The 18,566-nt window shown below is 39.4% G+C and overlaps 1 protein-coding gene and 1 pseudogene across 27 annotated transcripts in view; one reads left to right on the top strand and one right to left on the bottom strand.

Annotated features, from left to right (window-relative positions):
• The window catches only part of ABI2 (abl interactor 2), a 123,501-nt gene extending 108,483 nt beyond the window's left edge, over positions 1-15,018 (bottom strand). For 11 of the 27 annotated variants that reach the window (XM_032404230.1, XM_032404221.1, XM_032404114.1 and 8 more), the window contains exon 1: positions 14,630-15,016. In XM_032404230.1, coding sequence (XP_032260121.1) covers positions 14,630-14,746 — 117 coding nt within the window. In that variant the 5' untranslated portion in view covers positions 14,747-15,016. Of the gene's footprint in view, positions 1-14,629 lie in introns of all 27 variants that reach the window. The other 16 variants (XM_032404213.1, XM_032404148.1, XM_032404204.1 and 13 more) reach the window with 3 other exon arrangements.
• LOC116632337 lies at positions 4,455-5,078 on the top strand (annotated as a pseudogene).
• Positions 15,019-18,566: the final 3,548 nt, after the last annotated feature.

Consider the following 18,566-nt stretch of genomic DNA (forward strand, 5'->3'; position numbering starts at 1 on the left):
ATCGAGCCCTGCATTGGGCTCCATACTCAGCGTAGAGTCTGCTTGGGTTTCTCCCCCCACCCCGGCCCTCCCATTCATTCTAAGATAAATAAATCATATATATATAAAAAAAATAATATATATATATATATATATATATATATATATATATAAATAAATAAATAAATAAATAAATAAATAAATAAATAAAGGAATATCTCCCTTGCTCACTACCCAAAAAGTGAGAGATCCACTAAGACATTTAATGAGTATCCACTATAGAATAAGCCATGCACTAAGTGAAAGCAAATCAACTGCAGAATTAACTCCAAAGTACTAGCCACATGTGAAATACCACTTAAAATTCTGTTGGTCACATCTATATTAAATATCCTAGGCAAATGAAAAGTATTCACCAACTTCATTTACCTGTACATACAAATACAAGCTCTTCCATTCTGGAAAACTAATTTATTTCACTACTCTCATTTGGGTATTTTCTACTGCTTACAAGAAAAAAACCTAATTTATTCTTTTAGCAAATATTTATTGAATGCCTATTTTGTCCCAGGCACTGTTCCAGATATTGACAATGAAAAAGACTCCCTTTGGGGCGCCTGGGTGGTTCAGTCAGTTAAGCATCCGACTCTTGATTTCAGCTCAGGTCATGATCTCATGAGACCTGCATCAAGATCTGCACTGGGGTGGAGCCTGCTTAAGATTCTCTCTCTCCCTCTCCCCGTCCACCCCCTTCCTCTCTCAGGTGGGTAGGGGGCTGGCGGGGGGCGGGGTAGGAGACCCCCTGCCCTCATGGAGCTCACCAGCCAGGAGAGACAGAGGCAAATTAAACAAATAGGTTAACATTGTATGTTAAATGGTAAGTAATACAAAGAAAAATACAGCATGGGAAAAAAAAGTACAAGCAAAAAGGAGAGTAAACAAAGTATGTTATAACTCTATATAGACCAGGAAGGGTCATCAAGGAAGGTGACATTTGGACCAGATGGTTCCACAGATGAATTCCACCAAACATCTAAAGAAGAATTAATACCAGGACACCTGGCTGGCTCAGTCAGTGGAGCATGCAATTCTTGATCTTGGGGTTTTGAGTTTGAGCCCTACTTGGGGCATGTTGCCTACTTAAAAATTTTTTTTTAATTAAAGAAGACTTAATACTTACTCTTCTCAAACGAGTCCAAAAAAAAAAAAAAAAAAAACAGAAAAGCAATGAAAGCTTCCAAATTCATTCTATGAAGCCAGCATAACCCTGATACCAAAACCAGATAAAGACATCACAAAAAAAGAGAATTACCCAGTATCTCTGATGAACACAGATGCAAAATTCCTCAACAAAATATTAGCAAACCAAATCCTACAATCCATTTAAAAAATCATTCACCACAATCAAGTGGGATTAATTCCTGGGATGCAAGTGTGGTTCAATATTTGCAAATCAATCAACAAAATACATCACTTAAAAAGAGAAAGGATAAAAACTATATGATTACCACAAGAGACACAGAAAAAGCAGTTGACAAAGTACAACATCCAATCACGATAAAAACCCTCAACAAAGCAGGTTTAGAAGGAATATACCTCAACATAATAAAGTCCTTAAATGAAAACTCACAGCTAACATCATCCTCAACTGTGAAACACTGACAGCTTTTTAGGAACAAGACAAGGATGTCCACTCTCACCACTTTTATTTAACGTAGTACCGGAAGTCTTAGCCTCAGCAACCAGACAACAAAAAGAAATAAAAGGCATCGAAATTGGTAAAGAAGCAGTAAAACTTTCACTGTTTGCAGATGACTTTCACAATTTATATCATGTCTGATACTATATATAAAAAACCCTAAAGACTCCACCAAAAAACTATAGAATAAATGAATTCAGTCAAGTTGCATGATACAACATCAATATACAGAAATCTGTTGCATAACTATATACCAATAAAGAAGCAGAAAGATAAATTAAGAAAACAATACCATATACAATTACACCAAAAATAATAAAATACCTACAAATAAACTTAACCAAGGAGGTGAAAGACCTGTACTTGAAAACACTGATGAAAGAAATTGAAGATGACACAAAAAAATAGAAAGATACTCCACACTCATGGATTGGGAGAACAAATATTGTTAAAATGTCCATACTACCTAAAGCAATCTACAGATTTAATGCAATCTCTATCAAAATACCATTTTTCACAGAACTAGAGCAAACAATCCTAAATTTTATATGGAACCACAAAAGATCTAAATAGCCAAAGCAATCTTGAAAAAGAAAAACAAAACTTGAGGTATCACAACCTCAGATTTCATGATATACCACAAAGCTATAGTAATCAAAACAGTACGGTATTGGCACAAAAACAGACACACAAATCAACGGAATAGAAAACCCAGGGATGCCTGGGTGGCTCAGTCAGTTAGGCTTCCAACTCTTGATTCTGGCTCAGGTCATGATCTCAGGGTCATGAGATGCAGCCCCACGGTCGGGCTCCACCCTCAGCGGGGAATCTGCTTGAGATTCTCTCTCTCCCCCACCCTCCCCCTACTTCCTCCCGCACGTGAGCTCTCTTGCTCTAAAATAAATAAATAATGCTTTAAAAATTTTTTAGAAAGAACAGAAAACCCAGAAATAAACCCACAATTCTGTGGTCAATATTTGAAAAAGGAGGCAAGAATATGCAATGGGAAAAAGACACTCTCTTCAACAAATGGTGTTGGGGAAACTAGACAGCCACATGCAAAAGAATGAAACTGGACCACTTTCTTACACCATACACAAAAATAAACTCAAGATGGGTTAAAGACCTAAATGTGGGACCTGAAACCATAAAAATCCTAGAAAATAGCACAGGCAGTAATTTTTCTGACATCGGCCATAGCGACATTTTTTTAGATACGTCTCCTAAGACAAGGGAAACAAAAGCAAAAATAAAAACAAAACAAAACAAAACAAAAAAAACAAAACTAAACAAAACAAAAACCTATTGGGACTACATCAAAATAAAAAGCTTCTGCACAGCAAAGGAAAAATCAACTAAACTAAAAGCCTACTGAATGGGAAAAGATATTTGCAAATGATATATCCAATAACGGTTAATATCTAAAATATATAAAGAACTTCTACAAATAAAAACCAAATAATCCAATTAAAAAATGGGCAGTTGAGGGGTGCCTGGGTGGCTCAGTCGTTAAGCGGCTGCCTTTGGCTCAGGTCATGATCCCAGGGTCCTGGGATCGAGCCCCGTGTCAGGCTCCCTGCTCCGTGGAAAGCCTGCTTCTCCCTCTCCCACTCCCTCTGCTTGTGTTCCCTCTCTCACTGTGTCTCTCTCTGTCAAATAAATAAATAAAATTTTTTAAAAATAAATAAATAAATAAATAAAAAATAAAAAATGGGCAGTTGATGTGAACAGACATTTCTCCAAAGACAACATACAGATGGCCAACAGACACATGAAGAGATGCTCAACATCACTTATCATTAGGGAAATGCAAATCAAAACCACACTGAGATATCACCTCACACCTGTCAGAACAGCTAAAATCAATAACACAAGAAACAAGTGTTGGCAAGAATATGGAGAAAAGGGAACCTTGTACACTGTACATAGGACTGTAAACTGGTCCAGCCACTGTGAAAAACAGTATGGAGATTCTTCAAAAAATTAAAAATATAATTACCACACGATCCAGTAATTCCACTACTGAGTATTTACCCAAAGAATATGAAAACACTAATGCAGAAAGATAGATGCACCCCTATATTTATTGCAGCATTATTTACAATGCCAAATTATGGAAGCAACACAAATGTCCATTGATAGATGAATGGATAAAGAAGATGTGGTACGGAGCACCTGGCTGGCTCAGTCAGTAGAGCATGTGACTCGATCTCATGGTCATGAGTTCTAGCCCCATAATGGAGCTCCCACACACAAAAAAGATGATTTTATATATAAATATATGTATCTATTTTTATATATGTGTGTGTGTATATATATCTGTGTGTATATATATAAATTTGTGTGTGTATATATATATCTGTGTATACACACGCACACACACAAAACAGAATATTACTCAGCCATAAAAAAGAATGAAATATTGCTATTTGCAACATGGATAGAGCTAAATGGTATAACACTAAGTGAAATAAGTCAGAGAAAGACAAGCATCATATGATTTCATTCATATGTGAAATTCACTCCTTAAATCTGAATTTAAGAAACAAAACAAATGAAGAAAGAAAAAAAAAGGAGAAACAAAAAAACAGACTCTTAAATATAGAAAACAAAATGATGGTTACCAGAGGGGAGGTGGGTAGGGAGGTGGGTGAAACAGATGAAGGGGATTAAGCATACACTTACTGTGATAAGCACTGAGTAATGTATAGAATTGTTGAAACGCTGTATTATACATCTGAAACTAATGTAACACTGTATGTTAATTATACTGGGAGTAAAAATTAATTTTTAGAAGTTTTTTTTAAGTTAAAAAAAATAGAAGTTGACATTTGGTCAAAAGCATGAAAAAGCTAAAAGATCCAGTGATACAACTCTCTGGGGAATGAATACTCCTGGTGGAGGGCATGATAAATGCAAAGTAAAAAAATCTTGAGGCACCTTTCCCATATCTGGCTACTCTGGCAGCTGCTCTTGGTTGGGGCCATCATGCACCTAAGGGAGGAAGATGGTGGCCACAAAGAAAATGAAAAAGTTGCTGGAATTGATCAACTCTAGGCTCCAATTCCTTATGAAAAATGGAAAGCGCATGTTGAGGTAAAAGCAGACTCTGAAAATGATCAGACATGGCAAAGTAAAACTGGTCATCCTCACCAACAACTGCCCAGCCTTGAGGAAATCTGAAATAGAACACTACACCATGTTGGCCAAAACTGGTGTCCATCACTACAGTGGCAATAATATTAAATTGGGCACAGCATGTGGTAAATACTACAGAGTATGTATACTGGCTATCATCGATCCAGGTGATTCCCATATCATTAGAAGCATGCCAGAACAGACTAGTGGAAGTAATTCATGCAAAATTTTTCTTTAATAAAAGTGGTCAGAACTTGTTTTTAAAAAGTGGGGGGCAGGGGGACTGGGTGGCTCAGTCAGTTAACCAACTAACTCTTGATTTTGGCTTGGTTCACAATCTCAGGATCGTGAGATCGAGCCCTGAAAAGGGCTCTGTGCTGGTCGTGGAGCCTGCTTGGGATTCTCTCTCCTGCCACTCCCACTGCCCCTCCCCTCCCCTCCCATTTGAGTGTGCACAATTGTGCTCACTCGCTTAAAAAAAAAAAAAAAAAAAAAGTCTTGAGGCAGAAGTATGTCTGTTATGGGCGCCTGGGTGGCTCAGTTGGTTAAGCGACTGCCTTCGGCTCAGGTCATGATCCTGGAGTCCCTGGATCGAGTCCCGCATCGGGCTCCCTGCTCGGCAGGGAGTCTGCTTCTCCCTCTGACCCTCCCCCCTCTCATGTACTCGCTCTCTCTCAAATAAATAAATAAAAATCTTTAAAAAAAAAAAAAAAAGAAGTATGTCTGTTATGTTCAAAAAAGAGGCCAAAGTGACTGGAATAGAGTAAGCAAAGGAGAGGAGAGGAATTAAATTAGGAGAGGATTCAATACTAGAAAACTAGATCATTCGTGGCTTGTAGGCAATGTTAAGGACTCTAGTTCTTATACTGAGTGAGAAGGGAAGTCTCTGAGTGTTTTGAACAGAACATGATCTGATTAAGATTTTTAAAAGATCACTCCTGCTATTGCTATAATCTAACTGAGGAATAATGGTGGCTTGGATCAGGCTGGTAGCAGGGGAGGTGGTATAAGTCAGATCCAGACATGTGAAAATAGAGTCATTTGTTAATCCAATGCAAAAGAGAAGGGTCAAGGACAGTACCAAGGTTTTGGGCTCAGGTATCAAGGGGGTTAGAGTTGCCATTTACTGATAAAGGAAGGAAAAGCTATGTTCATATATTGTGACTGAACTGTGCCCCCCCCCCCCGCCCCAAGATGAACACATCCTAATCCTCTGGAATCTGTGAATATGTTACCTTAACATGAGATGGAAAGACTATCAGAGTGGGCCCAAGGTGGGTCTTTAAAAAGGAAGACAGAGGATCAGAGTCAGAGAAGCAATGTGACAACAGAAGCAGGGGGAGAGAAAGGGGAGGTGATGATGGAAGCAGAGACAGAAAGATGTGAAAACAAAAGCTGAGGTTGGAGTGATGCCACTTCTGGCTTGGAATTTGAAAGAGGGTCATGAGCTAAGGAATGTGGGCAGCCTTTAGAATCTGGAAAAGGCAAGGAAACTGATTCTCCCCTAGAGCGTCCAGAAAGAACGCAATTCTGTGGCCCACTGCAGACTTCTGACCTCCACAATTATAAAATGGTAAATTTGTGTTGTTTTAAACTGCTGAGGGGCGCCTGGGTGGGTCAGTCGTTAAGCGTCTGCCTTCGGCTCAGGTCATGGTCTCAGGGTCCTGGGATCGAGCCCCGCATCGGGCTCCCTGCTCAGCGGAAAGCCTGTTTCTCCCTCTCCCACTCCCCCTGCTTGTGTTCCCTCTCTCGCTGTGTCTCTCTCTGTCAAATAAATAAATAAAATCTTTAAAAAAAAAAACTGCTGAATTTGTGGTAATTTGTTGTAACAACAGAAAATTAATATAAATACAAGTTTGAATATTTAGAAATTAAGAACTATAGGTAGTATCAAATTTTCTGTATTATAACAAAATCTCCTTCAAAATTTGAAAGTAATACCATAGGATTATAAGGTTGTATACTCAAAAGATATTGTATCAAATTAAATGTCTTAGCATTTTAAATAAATGTCCTCATACATGTAAGTTCAAAATAGGAGTTACAGTAGTCATCAACTAAATGATAATACAATATTTGGTCACATAGGGTCTGAAGACTCCTCTCTGAACCTCTGAACTTTGCCAAATCTGCCACCCTGATATAACTTCTAGAAGGCCTAATTCATCTAAACCCCTCCATCTTGGCAAAATGCTGGAGAAGCTGCAAGTTATAATGGTTATGCCCTAAGTCAGTATATAACCGTAAAATGGATATAAAAGAAGAAGGTAGGTTAATTTGTATATTTACAAAAGAGGGCCTGAGGTATGAAAAGTTAAGAAATATCACTCTAAAGCAATTCAATTTGGGGATAAAGTCCTTGAACCCAGGGCATCCCTACTTAGTATATCACTATATCTAGAAAATTAAAATACAACTATTTGTGGGTCTATGATATGAACTACAACTTTACAGATTACATTTAGTTGCAAAAAGCTGTGAAATTCTTTTTAACTAGAAAAATACTGCCATCATACAGTTGTAGTTAAACAACTACATGTGAGGGGCACCATACTGGCTCAGTCAGTGGAGCATGCAACTCTTGATCTCAGGGGCATGCGTTTGAGCCTCACACTGGATGTAGAGATTACTTTTTAAAAACAGCAAAAAAACTGAAAATTTTAAAAATTAAAAATAAATAAAAATAAACAGGACATGTTAAACTAGGATGCAAAAAATCCTAGCACCACCTAGCATCTTTGAACCCCAAACACAATCAGATCTCATCCTATCAAAATCCTTGAAATTAAAAAGTGACCAAAGACATACCACAAAAGAGCAGGGTAAAAAGATGACAAAATAAAATATTTAAATCTTCAATATCATTAATAATGAGGGCGCTTGGGTGGCTCAGTTGGTTAAGCCACTGCCTTCGGCTCAGGTTATGATCCTGGAGTCCCGGGATCGAGTCCCGCATCGGGCTCCCTGCTCGGCAGGGAGTCTGCTTCTCCCTCTGACCCTCCTCTCTCTCATGCTCTCTGTCTCTCATTCTCTCTCTCTCAAATAAATAAAATCTTAAAAAGTATATATATATCATTAATAATGATTACAAGTAAAAGCAAACATACAGCGTATTTCATTGATTGCATGATGAACATTTTTTCCTATTTTAACATAACTGAAATTGAAATGCATTGGGTCAGGTAAGTGGCAGTATTTTAAGTGTTTAAGAGGCAGTGTTCATTAATTTAGTGGCACATAAAATAATGGCGTATCTTAAAAATTGATAGTCTTAGCTTTGATTAAACATATAGTTTTAGCTATACTAATTCACTGAATCTTTAAAACTATCCTATAATGTAGCTTCTGTAACTGTACCATCTTACAGATAAGAAAACTGAGACAGAGAGGTTAAATAACTTTCAAGTCACACAGCCACTAAAATTAAAATTACCGGGCGCCAGGGTGGCTTAGTTGGTTAAGCATCTGCCTTCGGCTCGGGTCATGATCCCAGAGTCCTGGGATCAAGCCCCACATGGGGGTCCCTGCTCAGCGGGGAGCCTGCTTCTCCCTCTCCTTCTGCCCCTCCCCCTACTTGTGCTTTCTCTCTCTCTCAAATAATCAAATAAAATCTTAAAATAAATAAATTAAATTAAAATTATCTTTAACACGACAGTATTTAATTATAAAATAACTATTTTGTCATATTCTCAGTTTTTTCATAACTATCTTAGTGATTTCAATATGAAAAGAAAAGGTTTTTAAATAATGTTGTAAGCTTTTATAAACAGTTCTTTTGCACACACAAATACAACATATAGCAGAGTGCATAAATAGCAGTCAATATACAATGTACACCTGTTTAACCAAGCTTACTTATTGTACCAAATTTCTAGACATTAATATAAATCCATTTCTTGTAAAAGAAAGATGTTCTGTAACTCAAAATGCCTATTACTTCACTGATCAAACTTTCTGTAAGTATTTTTTTTAAATATACTTTGCAATCAAACGATTCACCTTATCAACAGACTAAAAGTAAAATGAACATCTTAATAGATATGGAAAAAGGCATATGACAAAATATAACATCCATTCATGGTTTTTAACCATGAGTAAGAGTCTCGGAATATAATTTAATCTGTGTTTGCAATTTTATCAAAGGTCTTGATAATGACTGGGTTATTACTAAAAATCCAATTACCAAATATCTGCTTAGAAAGTCAGGACTAATTTCTTGAGGATGATAAACCTTAATCAAATCCTGAAGAATTAAGTCACCTCAATCTAGGGAAATTCAGTCTCCCAGTCTGATCCACTTATGTGTTCGCTCCTCTCTGTGGAGGTAAAAGACAAAGTCACAGAGAAGGATGTAAATATTGGTCTTCAAGTATCTACTCTCAAATAACTTTCTCCTTCTTCACACTAGGTGCCTTTAAGATTCCTCTATTTGTGAGAACAAAAGAACTCAAACACATAAAGATAAACCCCTTCTGTATACTCTGTGACATCTATTAAAAAAACAAAGTCAAACCAACACCATTAAAAGTTTCTTGTTAGGGGCACCTGGCTGGCTCAACGGACTCTTGATCTCCGGGTTTTAAGTAGAGCCCCACAATGGGTGGCGAGATTACTTAAAAATAAAATCTTTTAAAAAATAATAATAGCAATAAAGTTTCTTTTTAAAGCAAGGTATAGAGGTAATAAACAACATGAACCCATTTTTGATATGTAGTTGTGTATAGCAAAAATATTTAAAAGTATAAATACCAGATGTATATTCAAAATGGGCAATTTTAAGTTTCTTCCTTAATAATTTTTACTAATAATTTTCAACAGTGAGCATGTATTCAAATAGTTTTTATTAAATAAGAATTTTAAACCTTTACATTGTTTTAGTAATGACTTTTTTTATGAATCTGGTAACAAGCCATGATTCTATTAGCTCCATGATTCTATTAGCGCCATGATTTTTTTTTTTTTTAAGATTTTATTTACTTATTTGAGAGAGAGAGAGAGAGAGAGCGCGCATGAGAGGGGGGAGGGTCAGAGGGAGAAGGAGACTCCCTGCTGAGCAGGGAGCCCGATGCGGGACTCGATCCCGGGACTCCAGGATCATGACCTGAGCTGAAGGCAGTCGCTTAATCAACTGAGCCACCCAGGCGCCCTAGCTCCATGATTCTTATTAGCTCCTTCATGCAATTTTTAATGAATTCTGGGAGTATCCTTGTTGATAAAGACAAAAAAGGGAAGCCACTAATGACATCTCTTCTATTATTCAAAAGCAAAAATATATAGATATGTTTCAAATAAAATTTAAGGTACAGTTTTTGAAAAAATTTTTATAAAGTATTTTTTATTTTATTATCTTTTAAGTAAGTTCTATGCCCAACATGGGGCTTTAACTCATGACCTTAAGATCAAGAGTTGCATGCTTTACAGACTGAGGCAGCCAGGCTCCCCTTAAGAAACATTTTGAATTTCTGTTCTTCTGAGCAAATCCATGTTACTGGATGATTTTGCTCTTACTCCAAACCATGGACAATGCAATTTTACTATTTATCTAATGTGAATTATCACTCACAAAAAGTAACTATTTTATCTAACAAAGGGAAAAAAGGCAGGGGTGCCTAAGTGGCTCAGTCAAGCGTCCAACTCTCATTTGCAGCTCAGGTCATGATCTCAGGATCTTAGGATCAAGCCCCAAGTGGGGCTCTCCACTCAGCGAGGAGTCTGCTTGTCTCCCTCTCCCTCTGCCCCTCCCACTCATGTGTTGGCGCATGTGTTGGTCTTTCTCTCTCTCAAATAAATCTTTTTAAAAAAGGAAAAATGTAACTAAGTATAAGTTAGTTTTCGGATGCCTGGATGGCTCAGTTGTTTATCTGCCTTTGGCTCAGGTCATGATCCCAGGGTCCTGTGATCAAGTCCCGCATTGGGCTCCTTGCTCAGTGGGGAGCCTGCTTTTCCCTCTGCCTGCCACTCCCCCTGCTGTGCTCTCTGACAAATAAATAAATAAAATATTTTTTTTTTTAAAGTTAGTTTTCCAGATTTACTCTAGAAAGTAACAACAATAAATTTATTTCATCTACCAAAACATTAAAGCAACTCATATTATCATAAAATTCTTCTATTTGTAAAAATGTAGATTCCAAGTCAATCAAAATACTGTTTAAAATTTCTGGATACTTCTTAGATTAGGTGTCAATGTTTATATTAATAAATGTATCAATGTTTATATTAATAAAAGAAAAAAAGAAACACAGGTCTTACACGTATCTTAAAAAACCCTTAACAATTACTAAGGCCTTTTTTACAGAGAAGAAATAAAATCAATCAGGTAAATATCAGCAAATGTTAGTTGTAACTTTTTATCATCACATTTTAGAAAAAAAATACTTTTACTATCACTCTTTCTAGAGGTTGAAATAATAAAAGAAAACCATCTAAATTTTTACTAAAAATTATTTTTAAATTTTTAACGTTAGCTGCATTAGTAACCTGGAAAACTACTACTTACAACACTGCTGTACCTGTAGATTTTGTATGTGTGTGTGTTAACACAGGCAATATCTAGTCACTCTTTTTTTTTTTTTAAGATTTTTTTTTTTTTTTTTTTAATTTATTTGAGAGAGAGGATGAGAGGAGAGAGAGAGAGCACATGAGAGGGGGGGAGGGTCAGAGGGAGAAGCAGACCCCCTGCCGAGCAGGGAGCCCGATGTGGGACTCGATCCCGGGACTCCAGGATCATGACCTGAGCCGAAGGCAGTCGCTTAACCAACTGAGCCACCCAGGCGCCCCTTTTTTTTAAGATTTTATTTATTTATTTGACAGAGAGAGACATAGCGAGAGAGGGAACACAAGCTGGGGGAGTGGAAGAGGGGGAAGCAGGCTTCCCGTGGAGCAGGGAGCCCGATGCGGGGCTCAATCCCAGGCCCTGGGATCATGACCTGAGCCAAAGGCAGACACTTAACAACTGAGCCACCCAGGCGCCCCAATACCTAGTCACTCTTAATGCCAGAAATATATCTGAAGGATGTTTTTATTAGAAACAATTTAAACACAGTACAGTTGTTTTCAGAAGGACAGCACAATCATTTTTCCTTCCTTTGCTCAATATCCACACTAAATATAATCCACATTTAGAATATTCTTATTTAACATAATTATTTGGATATTCCTATGGTTAAAACCAGCTATTTAAGAACACTGAACAAAGAACCTTACCCTTTGTTACATATAATCAACAGATTTATCTTTTTCTCTTTTACTGGCAAAAATTTCATTTCCACAAAATAAAATGAATGTTAGGTTGGTTAACTTGAGCTAGTGGTTAGGGCATGATGTTATAACAAGGCTAAACTGACAACCAATTAACTTTGCAGGGTAAGAGGCAGCATCAAAACCACTGCTGGTCAGTTCTCTGGTCACAAAGAGAGCCAGTTGGGTCAAATGTACAGCTGGGTCAGCAGAAATCTACAATCAGCATGTTCTATTTATCAACTTTACTACAAACAAATCATGCAAAGAGCTGTCATCTGGGAAGAGAAAAACACCAATAATATACCCACTGGATCACGAAACAGATGATAACCTAGGCGGTAAAATCTAAAGTATAAAATCTATTTTAGATGCTAAGTTGAAAAAATATTTTTAAATCCATTTCTTTTAATATCTATACTATGAATTTTAAAATGCCACCACACTAAATTTTTAATCCTATTGCTAAAACAAACAGATAATGGTGGCAGTAATATTCTTCTTCTCTCAACTAGAAGAAATGTATAAAATATTTAAAAAGAGGACAATCCCTAACCCCTTTAACCTCTCAGCTTTATTAATCCATATACTTTACCTTTATGTATCAATTGTAATCTAAGAAAAACTATACCTTCAAATCAAAATAAAAATTATTTTCTAAAGAGAGACAAATCTGTTTCTCATTTTTTACTCCTGGTAATAACTGCTACCAAGTCACTTTTCCACTCTCAATGTCTCTTCTGACCTATAATCCCATAATATGTTGCAGGAGGCAATGGAATTACCACTCAGTCCTTTAGATTTGCCTCTCCTACAGACTGTGAATTCCCTGAAAATAGCACAGCTTCCTCCAGTCCTTCTTCCCACCTTCAGTCCCTTACAGAGTATAAACTGACACACTACATTATTCATTTGTTCACAGATCAGCCTCTCCTATTAACTACACTATAAAATTCTGTAGACATTAGGTGTGTATCATCAACCCTTACACTGTGCCAGGCTATAGAAGACTTTTGAATAATATTCAGTTGAAAACTGAGCAACTAAACATTTGACTCTTTCCTATCCCACTCAGTAAAAGCACCCTCCAAATATGGACCACTGTATTTTTTGTATGAATCTTTGACCCAAGACACATTTTTTTCTGTTTCTATTAGCCATACTTTCAACTGCTTCTTTGGAGGGAAAAGCCTTGGAGTAGGTCTGGTTCCTTCCCCAAAACAAATAGTCCCTACAAGATAATACAGAGTTCAGTATATATCCAATCAAGTAAAATCTCACAATAACATCCTTGATTAACTATGCGATCCTTACAAAATTTATGAGCCTATAAATTCTAACACCTTTTTTTTTTTTTTTTTAGTTTATACTAAGACTGGAGAATGCTTCCCAACATAGCTGATATTAAGAAGGATGCCGGGAGAGATGGAAGTGGGAGTAAGGGAGGAAAAAGAAAAAGAAAAAGACCATAGTGAAAGAACAATTTAACATACTTCTTCCATTTCCACCTTTATCCCAAGAGAATTTAAATGGGAAGGGAAAAAAATGGAGGTAGAACCTGTGATTCAGAATAAGCCATAGAGAAAACAAAAGATGCTGAATTTGCAGTGTTTTAACCTATCCTTTCAAATAATTTTTAAGAAGGATTTTTTTTTTAATCCACAGAATCTTTTGCTTCGTGCAGGCGCAGCTGGATCTCATCTCACCCAATATACCCCACCTCCATATACATACACACAACGTTACCACTATGAGTCTCCGTGCCAAACCAACCATCTCGGGAAAAATTAAACCATGAGGATCATTTCCTAATCCCTGCTGAAAAATACTCACAATTCTTTTTCCCACAGGAAAAATAACTATTCTAACGGGAATGGGGAGGGGGGAGTGCTCGTTATCATGCAGTTTCTCATTCTCCACAGGGAGGAAAATGGCAATAACTTCCAAAAAGAGACAACTGCTCTTCTACTGCATCCCCGGTTAGAAACTACAAAAATAAGCAAAATTACCAGTCTCTTGAGGCATTTATATGAATATAAAACTAAGGCACTTTACTTTGCAGCAACATAGCCCCTTAAAAATCCTCCAGAGCTTGGGGGATGGGGGTGATCCATCAATCCCCCCACACCCCTGCCATATCGGGGAGCAGGATTCTGTCAAATAGAAAAAGCCACTCTCCGCCTCCTCCGCCATCCCGAACACTGACGGGTACCGAGTGCGGGGGCGGCCGAGGGGGAGAAGCGAAAAGGCGGGGACACAACACACACACACACACACACACACACATACACACACACACACACACAACGCACCGAGGACTGATTCATGGCTTTTTAAAAATGCTTTAAAGCTACAATGTCCTCCAGCCGCAGGTTTCTCACCAATTCACCAGCCCCAGCTCCCACCCTACCCCCCCCAATCCCTCGCCCTCGGGGGCTTAGCTGGGCTGGGTCCCCGCCGCGGCCTCGGCCCCGCGCGCCCTACGCCCCCAGGCGCGCGGCCCCCGGCCCGGGGATCCCCCACGCGGGGTCCACCAGCCAGAGGCCCAAAGCGCCCAGGCCGGCACATGCTTCGCACCTGGATGTAGTTGTTCTCGCAGTAATCTGCCACCCGTTCCAGATTCGTGTAACTGTCGAAGAGGGCCCGGCGGCCCCCCGGGATTTCCTCCTCCAGCAGCATCTGCAGCTCCGCCATCTTCACATCCTCCTCCTCCTCATACAGACCGCAGAGGTAGCGGCGGCAGCAGCGCCTGGGAAACCCAAGACTGGGAGAGGAGGAGCAGCGGCGACTGCGGCGGCGGCGGCGGCAACTCGGGAGGAGCGAGAAACACCCCCCGAGCGCCACAGGGGAGGGGGCAGCAGAACGGGGGCGGGGCGCGAGCCGACGGACTCCGAGGACGGTCACCGCGGCGACGGACGGCCGGGCGCGCGCACGCGCGCTCCCCTCCCTCCGCCCCCGGACGCCCGAAAAAGATTCCCACCCTCGGCCGCGCCGCCCGCCCCTCCCCCACTCTCGGCGTTTCCTAGCGACGGCGGGAGTGGGGGCCGGGAAGCGCGCGGGAGTCGTGCGCGCCGTTAACCCTTCGGCCCCCGCAAGTTGCGTGGCTCGGGAAATGTCCCCGGCGGCCTTTGTTGGTCCGAGTGAACGCGCTGCCGGGCTCTGCTGTCTTCCCGCCTGAGTCCTGCGCGACTCCCCTCCGCGTTATTCTCAACCTGAGGCCGAACCCCGTGGTCATTGGACTGTAGAGTAGGAGCCCACAAAACTTCCGTGCAGCTTTAAGTGCCTCCTTGCTTTCCATTTTTCTTTTCTTTGACCTCATCCATTCTCTTTGGTACAGATAAGTAAATTCAAGTTTCCTAATCCCAAATTTCCTGCACCCGGGCTTTTTTGCACTTATTTGCCCGCTAAAGCAGTTGCCCACCGACCCCCCGCCAGGTTAGTCTCCGTTCTGCTCTCAATTCCCCGTCCTCTGGCTCTCAGCTTTTTGTGCTTGCCCTCTCTGTGATTCGCTTCCTCAATGACATCCTTTTCTGTCATTTCTTTGCTTCTGTCAGCTTCCTCGCCTTTTTTCTTCCTAGATCCAGTATTTATAGTTTCGAAAACGGTTTTGCTGATGCTAATTTCCCTCCTCACAGCGTTGTTACATGGATAAAATAAAAGTTTATGTGAAAGTACTTTGAAAAACGTTAAAATGCTACAAAAATTCAAGGTAGACCGTTTTGATTTTGCAGTTATTCTGTTCTTGTTCCCAGATACTGTATCTGTTTTCCTAAATCTTGACTACTCCACACAATGTAATCTTAAACTAAAGTTTCAGACAACTGCTGAGTTGTCGGTGACCTTAATTTATGCCATGCAAAGTCAGGGTTGACTACATTTGTAGTTCAGAACAGGATGCATTATTTAAACTCTTGTTCTTGGTTTTGTGATGTCTTGGCCCTCCTACAGTGATCCCCCCCCCACCTTTTTCTTCCCCAGATAATGAAAAAACTGTATTATACTTTTTCAAAAAATCATTTGAATGCTATGCCATTACAAATTTCTGGAGCAATCTCTGGTGTTGTTATATTGGCTGTATGATAAACACATTAGCAAATTATTTGGAATTTTCAATGTGGAACCCAAATTAAAGAATATTGAAAATGGGGCACCTGGGTGGCTCAGTCGTTAAGCTTCTGCCTTCGGCTCAGATCATGATCCCAGAGTCCTGGAATGGAGCCCTGCATCAGCAGGAAGCCTGCTTCTCCCTCTCCCTCTGCCCCTGCTTGTGTTCCCTCCCTCGCTGTCTCTCTCTCTGTCAAATAAATAAATAAAATCTTAAAAAAATATATATTGAAAATGTTAGTCCAGTCCATCTGGTTTTTTCTTAACTTCAAACATCTGTATTAGTTGTTCTCAAACTTAAGTGTAAGGAGCTTGTTAAAAATGAAAGCTGTAGGGTCACACTAGAGATTCCTTAGAGGGCAGTAGTGACAGAATGGGGTAGTTACTTAAATGATATATAAACTTGCTTCAGGGAATAAAATACGTATGAATAATCAAGTGAATAAAACAAATTAGATGAAACTTTTCTTTCAGACTAAACTTCAGTGAATTAAAAGGCTACTGCTGAACTGTAACAAGCCCACCAGGTGAGTTAAGTGGTAAACAGACTCTTCCCCCATTACACTTATTTCCAGCTAGCATTCTTTCAAATACTGTTTAGCAGTTAGCCCAGTAAACAGATCTCCCTGAGGCATGATGGTCATCCTAGGAATCACTGCCTGATGATTCTGCTGCTTTCTTAAATTGACTTGTGACAACCTCTTTGGATCTTAGCTTCTCTATCTGAAAAACTCAAAGGGTTTAACTCAGGTCAGTCGTTCTTAAATTTCAGTGTGGAGTGGAATCACCTGGAGGGCTTATTAAAACACAAAATTGCTAGTTCCCACCCCCAGAGTTTCTGATCCATTTGGTCTTTCCCAATTTATAGTTGTAACAAGTTCCCACGTGATACTGATGAAACTGCCCTTCTGGCTCTGAAGGTCTATGATTATAATTTCTGGCAGCTGAGAATCACCACTAAGCAAGGAGCTTTTAACACTGGGAAGGTAGAATGAGATATCACCTCACACTTGTTAGAATGGCTAAAATCAACAACACAAGAAACAACAGGTGTTGGTGAAGTTGTGGAGAAAAGGAACCCTATTGCACTGTTGGTGGCCATGCAAACTGGTGAGCCACTCTGGAAAACATGGAAGTTTCTCAAAAATTTAAAAATAGAACTACCCCAAGATCCGGCAATCGCACTACTGGGTATTTACCCAAAGAATACAAAAATACTGATTCGAAGGGATACATGCACCCCGATGTTTATAGCATATTATTTGCAATAGCCAAGGTATGGAAGTAGCCCAAGTGTCTATCAATTGATGAATGGATAAAGATGTAATATATTTGATATATATATATAATGGGATATTATTCAGCCATAAAAAAGAATGAAATCTTGCCATTTGCAAAGACATAGCTAGAGCTAGAGTATATAATGCTAAGTGAAATAAGTCAGAGAAGGACAAATACCATATGATTTCACTCATGTGTGGAATTTAAGAAACAAAACAAACGAGCAAAGGGAAAAAAAAAAGACAAACCAAGAAATAGACTCTTTAAATTATAGAGAACAAAATGATGGTTACCAGAGGGGAAGTGGGTAGGGGGATGGGTTAAATAGGTGATGGGGATTAAGGAGGACACTTATTGTGATGAGCACCCAGTGTGGTATGGAAGTGCTGAATCACTATATTATACACCTGAAACTAATAAAACACTGTATGTTAACTAACTGGAATTAAAATAAAAACTTTAAAAACAAAAACAAAAAAACACTCAGCGGAATCTAAGGATCCAAGGATTTAGAGATACATCTGCTGCCACAAACATAATTTAAGCAAAAAGGAAAACAACCACAAGTTCTATAAAAGTACATGTACCATGGGGCAGCTGGGTGGCTCAGTTGGTTAGGCTCAGATCATGATCCTGGAGTCCCGGGATCGAGTCCCACATCAGGGCTCCCTGCTCAGCAAGGAGTCTGCTTCTCCCTCTGACCCTCCTCCCTCTCATGCTCTCTGTCTCTCATTCTCTCTCTCTCAAATAAATAAAATCTTTAAAAAAAAAAGTACATGTACCGTGTGTGTATATTATCTGAGTGGTGGGGTTGTAGGGTTTTTTGGTTTTGATCATCGTTTTCCTAAAATGAACATGAATTTTTTTTTTTTTAAGATTCATTTTTTAGAGCACCTGAGTGGTGGAGTCGGTCAGGCATCCAGCTCTTGGTTTCAGCTCAGGTCGTGATCTCGGGGTCATGGGATTGAGCCCCATATCAGGCTCTGGGCTCAGACAGAGCAGAGTCTGCTTAAGTTTCTTTCTCCCTCTGCCTCTCCCCCCCATGCACACTCTCTCTCCCTCTCTCTCTCAAATAAATAAATAAATCTTTTAAAATTATTTGAGAGAGAGGAGGGACAGAGGGAGGAGA

The sequence above is a fragment of the Phoca vitulina genome, unplaced genomic scaffold (assembly GCF_004348235.1).
Source record: "Phoca vitulina isolate PV1807 unplaced genomic scaffold, GSC_HSeal_1.0 scaffold1, whole genome shotgun sequence".
Classification (NCBI taxonomy): domain Eukaryota; kingdom Metazoa; phylum Chordata; class Mammalia; order Carnivora; family Phocidae; genus Phoca; species Phoca vitulina.